The sequence below is a fragment of the Pyrus communis genome, chromosome 3 (genome assembly GCF_041283825.1).
Source record: "Pyrus communis isolate YQ-2024b chromosome 3, ASM4128382v1, whole genome shotgun sequence".
NCBI classification, from domain to species: Eukaryota; Viridiplantae; Streptophyta; class Magnoliopsida; order Rosales; family Rosaceae; genus Pyrus; species Pyrus communis.
The window spans coordinates 20977423-20990022 of record NC_142567.1 but is presented as its reverse complement, the minus strand read 5'-3'; the positions used below and the strand labels follow the sequence as shown (position 1 = coordinate 20990022).

Sequence of the window (12600 nt, the reverse complement as noted above, 5' to 3'; positions counted from 1 at the left end):
CTTCATCTGCTCAAAAGTGTTGAAGTTATGTAAACTGCCCTTGTATTCAATATTTTGGCTATGCAAATCTAGTATACATGGTTTTTGTCCAAAGATGATACTATGCTTATACGATTATGTGTCGGGAAAAGATTACGTATCATTTTCCGTCTGTTTGTTGATACTTAGATGACTAACAACTGTAAAAAAAATTAACATTTGGTTTTGCAGCTCCTCACATGACATCCCTCAATTTCAATAATATTGAGACTTTGACCAGTTCTAACTACAAGAAGTGGAAGGAGGATGTTGAAATGGTTCTTGGCCTTATGGATCTCGATTTGGCATTAAGGGAGGAAAAACCTGCAGCTATTACTGCAGAGAGCACTGCAGATCATAAGGCAAAGGTTGAGAAGTGGGAGAGAACAAATCGAATGTCACTGTTGATTATGAGGAAAGCAATGGCTCCATCAGTTAAAGGGGGTTTTCCAAAACAAGATAATGCAAAAGACTTCTTGGCTGCAGTTGGGGAAAAGTTTAAAGAATCTGACAAGGCAGAAACTGGGACTTTTCTAACTCAAATTACTTCGATGAAATTTGATGGTGAGGGAAGTGTCAGGGAACACATTTTGAAGAAGATTGATCTTGCTCAAAAGTTGAAGGACCTTGAAGTACCCATGACTGACCAGTTCTTAGTTCATATGGCTTTGAACTCCCTGCCTTCAAAATATGGGCAGCTCAAGGTTTCATATAACACTCAGAAAGTTAAATGGGGCATCAATGAACTGATCACTATGTGTGCACAAGAAGAAGATCGGCTCAAGAGTGACAAATCAATGGATGTAAATTTTGTGCAAGGAGAAAAACGCAAAAGGGACTTCACTCAAGGTTCAACCGTGGCTGCTGGTAAGAAGAAGAAGAAAGAAATTTCTTCTTCATTTAAAAATGCTAACATCATCTCTAAGGGATCTCATAAAATAAAGGCTTCTAATGTTGAAACTGAGAAAGAAAATGAGTGTTACTTTTGCAAAGAAACAGGTCACTTAAGAAAGAATTGCAATGGCTTCAAGAATTGGCTTGTTAAGAAAGGTAATGAAATAAATGTTTTCGTGTGTGTTGAGTCCAATCTAGTTTACCTTCCCCCTAATAGTTAGTGGTTTGACACGGGCTGTTCTATTCACATAACCAATTCCTTGCAGGGCTTCTCAAAAACAAGGGTGATAAACAATGAAGTCTACAATGTCTATGTAGGGAATGAGAGCAAAGTTGCTGTCGAATCCATAGGAAATGTCAAATTAATTTTTTCCTCTAGCTTTGTTTTAGAGTTGAGTCCAGTACTCTATGTACCTTCCATGCGAAGGAATTTAATTTCTGCATCTAAGTTAGTTAAGTCCGGCTTTACATTTGTGGGTGACAGTCAAAGTGTAAAGTTTTTCCATTCAAATGACTCGAATAAATTGCTTGGTGAAGCTAATCTCAAAGTTGATATGTGGCAAATGAATTGTACTTATGAGATTGAATGTTTTAATGTTCAAAGTGTTGGTTCTAAACAAGTGCTCTCTCATGCAAAAACCTCAATGCTTTGGCACAAAAGGTTGGGGCACATCTCTAAAGAAAGGATCATCACACTTACAAAACAAGACTTGTTGCCACAACTTGATTTCAGCAACTTTAAAGAGTGTATTAATTGTTTTAAAGGAAAGCTCACTAACACTAGGAAAATAGGGTCAAACCGTAGCCAATGTCTATTGGAAATTATACACACTGACATTTGTGGACCTTTTCCAATTAAAACCATCTGTGGAAAATCATATTTCATAACCTTCATTGATGATTTTTCACGGTTTGCACATATTTTTCTTATTTCTGAAAAAACTGAAGCCTTGCATTGTTTTAAAACATTTCATTTGGAAGTTGAAAAACAACTAGAAAAACACATTAAGATTGTGAGATCCGATAGAGGTGGTGAGTATTTTGGCAGGTTCACTGAGGCTGGACAACACAAAGGACCTTTTGCAACTTATCTTGAACAAAATGGCATCGTGGCTCAGTATACTACCCCTGGGACTCCTCATCAAAATGGAGTTGCTGAACGAAGGAATCGAACCCTAAAATACATGATCAGATCCATGTTTGCACATTCAAAGCTTCCAATGTTTCTTTGGGGAGAAGCACTGAAAACTGCAAACTATATATTAAATCGGGTACCAAGCAAGTCCGTGGAAAAGATTCCATTCGAAGCTTGGACTGGAAGGAAACCGAGTTTTAACCACTTTCATGTATAGGGTTGCAATACCGAGGCTAGATTTTATAATCCAACAGAGAAGAAACTTAATCCAAGAACCATCAGTTGCAAGTTCATTGGGTATTCTGAGAAGTCTAAAGGGTATAAATTCTATTGCCCTAACAGTCACTCGAGGGTCATGGAAGCACATAATGCAAGATTTCTTGAAGAAGATGATGAGACTGACTTCAGTAAATCAGCAGCTTCATCCCCAGATTTTGAAGAAATCCCACTTGACAGTGAGTTACCTGATCAGCACGCATCCACTCTCATTATTCCCATGCAGCCACGTTCTCTTCATAACGGTTCACATATGTCCCATAAAGATGAGATAGCAAATGAGGAACACATGACCCATGCAGATGCCCAAGAAAATGAAGTACATGCACCAGTACAACCAACTGAAGAAGATCTCATGAATGCTCCAGTCACTACAATTTTGGAATCGAATGTTCGAAAATCACAGCGGGTACGTAAAGCAGCATTATTGCCTGATTTCGTGTACCTAAATGAGGCAGAACACACTATAGGTGATGAAGATGTTCCCTTGTCCTACAATCAAGCCATATCAAGTGCACGATCAACGTTATGGAAACAAGCCATGCATGAAGAACTGGAGTCTATGGAGAAAAATAATGTGTGGAGTCTAGTTCCACAGCCAACATGGATAACAAAAATTATTGGTTGCAAGTGGGTGTTCAAGACAAAACGAGACTCACAAGGCAACATTGACAAACACAAAGCAAGGCTAGTAGCGAAGGGTTTTACACAAAGGGAAGGAATTGACTACAATGAGACGTTTTCTCCAATTTCAACAAAAGATTCCATGAGAATAATCCTAGCTATCACGGCACACTTTGATTTAGAACTTCATCAAATGGATGTCAAGACGGCATTCCTAAATGGAGACCTTGAAGAAGATATCTACATGTAACAAGCACCTGGATTTGTTGAAAGGGGGAAAGAAACGATGGTTTGTAAGTTGAATAAGTCTATATATGGCTTAAAACAAGCTTCGAGGCAATGGAATAAGAAATTTGATCAGGTAATGACAGCTTCAGGTTTTCAAGAAAACAAGATGGATGAGTGTATTTATCTGAAAGTCCTTGGCTCAAAGGTTATATTCTTAGTGTTGTATGTGGACGATATATTATTAGCCAGCTTCGATATGTCCCTACTACAAACAACTAAGAGTATGCTCATTAAAAACTTTGACATGAAGGACTTGGGGGAAGCTCGATTCGTTTTGGGAATAGAAATTATAAGAGATCGTGCTAAGAAGTCTCTTGGTCTCTCCCAAAGGCAGTACATCGACAGAGTCACTAAAAGATTCAACATGGACAAGTGTTCGAATGGAGAATTGCCTATTGGCAAAGGAGACAAACTGAGTAGTGATCAGTGTCCCAAAAATGAATTAGAGAATGAGGGAATGAAGGATAAGCCCTATGCATCTCTTGTAGGGAGTCTTATGTATGCCCAAGTATGCACAAGACCGGACTTGGCTTTTGCAGTAAGTGTTCTAGGTAGGTTTCAATCAAATCCTGGTACAGCTCATTGGGTTGCAGCGAAAAAGGTACTGAGGTATCTTAAAAGAACAAGAGATTTCATGTTAACTTACAGTTATGTGGACAAGCTGGAGTTGGTGGGATTCACAGATTCAGATTTGGCAGGATGTGTGGACGACAGAAAATCAACTAATGGTTACATTTTCCTGTTGGCTAATGGTGCAGTATCGTGGAAAAGTGCAAAACAGAAAGGTATTGCATCTTCAACCATGGAAGCTGAGTTTATAGGGTGCTATGTAGCAACTCAACAAGTCATTTGGCTTAAAAACATGGTGAAAGGATTGGAAATCATTGACAATGTTGACAGGCCCCTCAAGTTGTATTGTGACAACAAAGCTGCAGTTTTCTTTTCAAAGAATAACAAAAGGTCATATGCTAGTAGATTGATGGATATTAAGTACTTAAAAGTGAGAGATGAAGTAATGAAAGAGACTGTCAAAATTGAGTACATCCACACGAGCTTAATGGTGGCTGACCCGATGACAAAGGCCTTACCAGTGGGAGTCTTCAAGAAACATGTTTACAACATGGGAGTGAGAGAGCTCTTTGATTCCGTTAATGAGTGGAAGTAAGCACTCCATGAACTGCGTTGGCTTTGTTGCAGTTATCTTTATTATTGTTGACAGTTGTTAGTTGCCGTGCAACTCATTGTTATTATTGACTTGTTTGAATAGCTGATTATGCTTCGACAAACGACTTTGGTACTGGAATCATTTCAGTTTGTTATGTGGAACTGATATATGACGGTATAAATTATTAGTTCTTGACATCATGACTCTTAAAGGTGGCATAGTGTTTTCATGATAAATATGTATGTGATCACAAAGTGCAAAGTGCAAGCAATGCGTGCTTTGTTTTCTGTGGTCCTATATTTTTCTTAAAAATGACAAGTCACTGAGAAAGATCAGTTGCAAGATTTTGTGAACTCAATGATCATCGTGATTCTTATTGTATTGAGGCATATCATTGACATTCAAGTGGGAGAATGTAAAACCTTGTTTGAATGACAATGAGATTACAACTGGACTGCTTGTGTGGCGCATAACTAGTTGTACTGGTTATGTTAAACACGAGAAGTTTGAGAGCCCTAATGCGATAAGAGTCGTGGAGTTTCATGTATTGTAGCTGCCCTATTTTGATCCTTATCAGATATGCACTAGTATATCGAGTCATGATGGGACTAAAACTCATTGAGATAGAGATCACCACTCATTCTGATAATAGGCTGGACCGAGTGGATCTCTGATGATGAATGATTGTATAAATAGTTGAAGTCCCTGCTTCCACACTAAGGCTTCTTTGATATCTAAAACCCTATTCACTTAGTGAGGAGTATTTACGAGTGTTGGAAGTAGAAGACTTCTTCTGTTGCCTTCACAATGGCGATACCTCCAGGTAAGTTGATCTCTTATAGTGTACAGGTTGTTTCCCCAGTTATTGAATCGAGTATTCTTATGGTAACCCTGGTGTCGTGTTGGATTGCTATGGAGTTGTAGTTTGATTATTCATATACTGCTTACAGAAAGATGATGAGTTTTGTTTTCCTTTTGTTCGAACTTTTAAAGTGTTTTAATATAAATCATGATGTGTTTTTTTCTTATTTACTAACCTTGTCAATATGAGACTAAAAAAATAATGATGCTTTCAAGTCTTTAGTTGATATGGATAAGCAATGAATGGGCACTAAGTTAAACCAATTGGTGACACATCATATGATTTACAAATTTGATCTACACGTTACTCTTTGTTGAAGGTTAGACTTGAATTGGAACGAATGTTTAAAAACTACAAGCCACATGGCTACTAGCTAGTAATTAAAAAGAAATTAATAACCAAACAGAAATTCGTAAAATTTGAAAAGAATAAACATGCACATAGCATTTCAAACTCAAGAACTCTCGTTAATTTTAAACAAAAAAAACCGTTGCTTTTGATTAAACCTCTTGATCATTTAGCCAAATTTCATAAAGTTAAGCTCATATGAAAAGAAATTCGTAAAAGTTGGAAAGTAAAAAAACACACATGTTTTGAACCCGGGACCTCCTTGGTTATTTTGAATAACATAAACCACCACTTATGGTCAAACTTTTATCTTTTAATCAAATTTTATAAATTTTACTCTTATGAAAAGAAATTTGTATAAAAATTGGAAAGTAAATAAACACACATGGTGTTTTCAACCCAAGACCTCGTCATTATTTCACACAACAAAAACCACCAATTCTAGTTAAATTTTTTTGTCATTTAAACAAATTTAAGAAATCTATACGTAAATTAAATAACTACAAAATAATATTTTATAATATAATAATAGTTGTTTTTTGTTTTTCAAGGCAAAATTAAAAATGATAAAAAGAATAATTTGGGCCCTAAACATATTTTAATTCATAATTTAGTCCCACACACCACCAAACACTTCATTATTTTTATCTTGCTTAGTCCAAGCTAAACCGGTCCAAGCTAAACCGGTCCAACTTAATCCCTGAAGCTAGTCCAGCCCGACCGAGATAATATGGTACAACAATGCAACTAATATCTCATGAATCAATAAAAGAACAAACTGATATATCAAACAAACTCGCGCATTTGGTTAGAGGGTTATATTTTAGGCTTTTAACAGATATGTAATTGTATGTTTAAAATATTATGTTCTTGTATTGTGAAGGAAAACCTAAAATTATATTAACTTCGCAGTCTAATTAATCTGGCTCATTGATCCCGGCCGGCCTATACACTCGAAGTCTCATGAATCAACAAATAATCTAACTTTGACAACAACCAAAAAAAAAAAAAAAAAACAAATAATCTAACACTTAATATGCCAAATATGTATTTGCACAACTGATCATTCTTAACTGAAAAGTATGGATCTAAGTGACTAAGTAACTTGCTTTGATTTATCAAAGGAATTGAAAAACTCTAGCGATTGAGGAAAGCATAAAGGAAGTGATACATCAAACAAATAATGTAGCATGAGTAGGACAAGGATTGTCTGCCCTTCCACTTCCGGTACTCTTCAGTGCCCTCCTGTTTTGTGTGGTCACAGTTAAGCCACATCAATATTTTATATTGTTTTTTTTTTATAAAATAATAAGACAAAAATGAATAGTAATATAAAATGTTGACGTGACTTAACCGTGACCACACAAACAGGAAAGCACGGGAGGGCACCGGAAGTGGGACAAGGATTGTCTGCCCTCTCACTTCCGATGCCCTCCTGTTTGTGTGGTCACGGTTAAGTCACGTCAACATTTTATATTACTATTCATTTTTGTCTTATTATCTCTATAAAAGAAAAAACAATATATAATGTTGACGTGACTTAATCGTGATCACACAAAATAGGAAAACACCAAAAGTAAAAGTGCAGACAATCCTTGTCCAGATGAGTAAGGGGGTGGCTCCTTGGGAATAAATAAGTGGGTCAACGGTACATGAACCACTAGATGAAGTCCCGAAGAAGGTACCTAAACTTTGGTAGTTGTTCTCAGACTTCACTCTGATTTTAAAAGCAACATTTTCATAAGAGGTCGTTGTGAACTTGTGACACTGTACATTGTTAATTTTAAAATATCTAATACGGTTGTCATGAAAATTGAACCATTTAATAGTCGAGCATCGAATAAAAAAACTAAAAAATTCTAGGATGTTATGCAGTATTCTAAACTTTAGGTGTTTTAATCGTTTAATTTATATTTTTTATATTTATAAATTAGATTTAACAGTTAAAACATTCAAAGCATTCTATACTCTAAGGTACCGCTAAAAAAATCCCTGAAATAACTGTCATAGTAACCGCTTCTGTATTGCAATCAGTAAGAGCTATTGCATGAGTTTATAAGTAAGTTGGGCTACTTCCCATATTGCCAATTGGTTTTATGGTGGAACCTCAACTTTCTTCATGATATCAGAACAAGTTGTCATATGTGTAAATTCAAACGACCACACGTACTCCATGTCATCTTGTTGTGTTGCCCACATGTTAGGTTTGAAATTTCGCCATACGTGAAGGGGCGTGTTGAGAATGAATCTCACATTGATGAGAGAATAGACCTTGCACGGGCTTATAAGTAAGTTGGATTACTCCCCATATTGCCAATTATGGTGAAACCTCAACTTTCTTCAGTCCCCCACCAAACCTCAAATTCCTTTTCTTTTTTTCTTTTTTTTTTTAATTTTTTATAGGTAGGTCGTATTTTCATGAAGAAAAATAAACACTTTGAGGTCTTTGAATAAGTTCCAGGGCAAGTTTTATTTTTCATTTTGTTGTTAAAACCACAACGTTTATTTGAAAATTCAATTCAAGGATTTAATTAACCAGTTAATGATAAAGATCGATGAAGATGCTGATGATCTTGGCCATAATATATAAAATTTGGTAATCTAGTGTGAGAATATGAGTGTTGTCACATTGAAAAGGTAAGGACTTTGTATTTGTTTATAAGGAATTGAGTTTTTCCTCTTATTACCAATTGATTTTAGGGTGGAATTTTAATTTATTTTTTATTTTTTATGGTATTAGAGCATGTTGTCTCACGTGTTAAGTTAAATGGTCATATATAAGTATGTTCTTACTTGTGTACACTTGTTGGCTTGAATGTCGTCACACGTGAGGAGCAAGTGATATTGTGGAGTATGTTTAATTATAAAGAGTTGGACTACGCTCCCCAGCACTATTGTCAATAAATTGCAAGATGAAACCTCAACTTCTTCGTTAATTAGGTCAACTTAATCCCGGGTACTTAGTCTTTGTTGTGATGTATTAGGGATTATTTAAATTTATCTTAAAACTATATGTTAACTCACTCTTATATCTCGAACTAGTTACAGAAATTACTTTTTTTTTTTTTAATTGGCATCAATACAGGACGAAATATGTTTACTGTCTCGTTGTTATTCAATTATGGTGACGCTATCTACACACTTGTTTTTACTTCTCACACACCTCTTTCAATTCCCGGCCATCAGATCGAATGAATTGAAGTACATCAACGGACAAAAATTAACAAGAATGTGTAGGAGGTAAAAAGAGATGTGTGAATAGCAATACCCATTCAATTATACACATATATAGCGGTGGTTTATATGTACTATTTTTTTTTTCCAGTTTCCCACATGATCTATCTCAAAAATCTCATGACCGACTTTGCAAAATACTCCAAGAAATTTTGTTTACATCTTTTAATACAATTTACTTGGTCCAAAAAATATAATGCTTTCACATGGCAGTGTTCTAACTGCAGCCGTATTATATTTCTGTTTCCAAACAAGTATGTGATAATCGAATTAACCACTTTTTATACATCAACTTTTCTGTGATAATCGAACCCTTCTTTAGAATAATTGGAGCTTCACTATTGAACTAATAATGGACTTGAACTGCAAACAATTGTTCCAGCATGAAAAATATTATATAGCACTAATTATGTTCTAATAAGATGTATCTTAAGTTTTTATTTTTTGTTTGTCAACTACGTTGTGTGCTCATTTGAATTTGATTGGTAACTGGACCTTCAAACTTGTTTTATAGTTATTTTATAAAACAACGATATTATTTACACTAAGGAAAGGGATATTAGGTTAAGCCGCACAATGAGTTAGCCATAATAATTGGTATCAAACTTGTCATCCACGAAAATCGAATCTATGACCTCTCACTTATAAGGGAAGATGAATAATGCTAGTGGTAACTAACCTTCAGACTTAAGAAGCATTGGTTTTTTAATTATTGAAATCGGCTAGCTGCACCAATAGCTTTATACATTGAGTTCTTAATAATTCAAACGAACAATCAATGGTTGAATTAATCGTTATAAACGAAAAAGAGGGTATTTGTAGACATCACAAATTAATTAGCTGCAAGTGCACCCAAAACTACTGCTTTTAAACAAGATGATATAGCTAGTCACAAAATACCCGTGTGCATATATACTTGTATTGTGTGGTAAACATGCCCTACTTATATATCACTTAACCAAAGCCTACTTGATGTGGGCACTCCTTGTGCACACTACTTAAATGATGTATCGATCCCTTTCTTTTCTTGCTAGGCTGGGCACTTTTGGTGGCTTAATAATAAATTCTTTTGGATGTTAATGTGGCACTGTCACGTGATGTTAATGATTTAATTTATGCATTAGAATATGAGTGAATGACGAGTTTATACTTTAGAATATAATATTAATAAATAAGGCATGTGTTATAGTATGAGTGAATGGACAATATTACATAAGAGTGTTACGTTCATAACGAAAGCTTTCGTGCTTAATTAGTTGGTGATGCAACCTCATTCATATATGTATAGGTACTACTTAGAGCTAATGTAGGTTACTGGTACATATTGGGCACGAGCTTTAGATGAGTGAGCAAGTGCCAAAGAAAGAATAGTTGACAGAAAAAAAAGTAATAAGGGGTTTGATTGAAAGCCACCCGAATCTCCCATCAATTACTCAATATATATGAAGATGTAGTGCTACTTTTCTTTAACAAGAAATGAAGTGAATGAGGTGTAGCCATGCTTTTAACGTGCAATCCTCCTTTGCTTTGATGGGTGTGTTTATTCGTGACTTAGTTGGCTTACTATGTGATATGAGAAAGAGAGTGTGAAACCAACTCCAAACGTTTGTACCAAACATTCTTGAACTGTGTCTCCATTATAATTTTAATTTTAGTTTCCTCTCTCTCTAACGCTCTCATTTTATTTTCTCCTCTAATAATATAACAAAACTTCTTATAACAAACTAACACAACATATTTTAGTATTATTGTATAAACACTAAACAATAATAGAAAGCAAAACTTTTTGCCATGCACTCCAACGAGTCATATATTTTAGTTTAGCTATAAAACAACAAACCCACCACCTAATCATTAAAAAGTCTATGCATGGATTGTATTTGCTGATCATTATATTATAAATTACATACATAATATATATTTTTTAGTGACAAAATTATTATGTTAATACGTCTGATACGTACGTATAGATCTGACTTTAAAACGAGTTATGATCAATAATGTGCTTAGTAAAAATATAAGGAGTTTTAACGAAACACTCCTGATATTGTTCATTTTTAACGAAAAATCACATTTTTACCTTTTTTGGTACTATTCATTACATCCTTATTTGTCATTTTTCATTAAAATTAAATTTTTTTTGAACTTTTCGTTAATTTTTCTAAAATTATGTGCCTCTTCCTTTTCCTTTATAACTCTCATGATGCTAGAGGAGAGAACATGACTCTCCAATTGAAATAAATGTTGACGTACAGTGTGTGTGTGTGTGTGTGTATGTGTGTGTGTGTGTGTGTGTGTATATATATATATTCGCGTGAAAATAGAACAAACTTTTCTTGGTAGTCACACTTCGAAGGTTGGAAACGCAAGGAAGATTTTGGTGGCAGACTTATTTATGGTTAACTGTGTGCGGAGGGGCGGTTTTTGACCCCACAAAACTTTCTCACCATTCACTATATATAACAGCATCACTCACTCCTCTTTCCTTGCTTCCCTTCATTGCTCTCTCTCCTCTCTCTCTCACTCCCTCCTAGCCCTTCCTTTTCTTAGTTCTCATCAAACCCCTATCACAATTTCCTCTCTCTCCTCTAATACTTCTTTCTCTAAGCTAGCTCTTGGTCAAAACCAAATTCTGGGTTTTTTTTTGTGAGCATGGAAGGCCAAGAAGAATTAGTCGTGACCAATGATCAAGCGTCACAGATGATCATGATCAAGGGCAGGCGTACCAAGCGACAGAGGCCTCAGTCCCCAAACGGGGTGGTCACCGTGGCAGTCACCTCTAGCTCATCCAGCGCCTGTGGCGCTGGTACTATTGGAGGAGGAGATCACGATTACAATTATTGTGGAAATTCATTCACATCTCCCACAACTTCTGGTGAGATTTATGAGAGCACGGAAGAAGAAGAGGACATGGCAAATTGCCTAATCCTCTTGGCTCAGGGTGATCATGTTAATCCAAAGCAGACCATTGAAGAAAGATTAGCACAAAATACTAACATGGGCAAGGCTGGTTTTTTTGTCTATGAGTGCAAAACATGCAACAGAACTTTCCCTTCATTTCAAGCACTTGGTGGCCACAGAGCAAGTCACAAGAAACCGAAGTCAATGAGTAGCACGGAGGAGATGATAAAAAAATCACCACCAGCGGCGGCTCCACCAACCCACCATTTCATCACAGCTACAACTTTTGAGGAATTTGAAGATCAAAGCAAGCAGTTAATCAAATATAAGAGCAGCCCACCTCCTGCAATTCCAATCCAAGTAGGTAATAAGCCTAAGATTCATGAGTGTTCGATCTGCGGGTCTGAGTTCACATCTGGTCAAGCACTTGGTGGCCACATGAGAAGGCACAGAACTGCATCTGCAGCAACCAATAATAACACTGCTAGTGGTAGTGCTACTGCTACACATGTGGCTGTGAATAATAGTAGCAATAATATGATTGGCACAAGTACCAAACTGCAGAGAAATGTTCTCCCACTGGATCTAAACCTTCCTGCACCAGAAGATCATGATCATCACCACCATCACCATCATCGTGAGTCTAAGTTTCAGTTTGTGCCTACCCAACAAGCTACCCTTGTCTTCAACGCCCCTGCTTTGGTGGATTGTCATTATTAAGAGAGAAAGAAAAATAAGAAAAAGAAAAAGAATCTTTAATTAGTAGTTCATCTCAATGTGAATTATAAGCATTGTTATTTTCAATTTTTACTATTGTTGAGTTTTTTTGTGGAATATAAATTCTTTGATCTATTC

At 35.9% G+C, this 12600-nt stretch overlaps 2 protein-coding genes across 2 annotated transcripts; both read left to right on the top strand.

Moving 5' to 3' along the window:
• Nucleotides 1–218: 218 nt before the first annotated feature.
• LOC137743149 (uncharacterized) lies at nucleotides 219–1210 on the top strand. Its single transcript, XM_068483045.2, has 2 exons — nucleotides 219–1068; nucleotides 1179–1210. Exons 1-2 carry the CDS (start codon nucleotides 219–221, stop codon nucleotides 1208–1210), a joined length of 882 nt encoding a protein of 293 aa, XP_068339146.2.
• Nucleotides 1211–11176: 9966 nt separating this feature from the next.
• Nucleotides 11177–12597, top strand: LOC137716327 (zinc finger protein ZAT5). The gene has a single exon (XM_068455766.2). The coding sequence runs from the start codon at nucleotides 11497–11499 to the stop codon at nucleotides 12463–12465; it is 969 nt and encodes a 322-aa protein (XP_068311867.1). The 5' UTR covers nucleotides 11177–11496; the 3' UTR covers nucleotides 12466–12597.
• The last annotated feature ends 3 nt before the right edge of the window (nucleotides 12598–12600 follow it).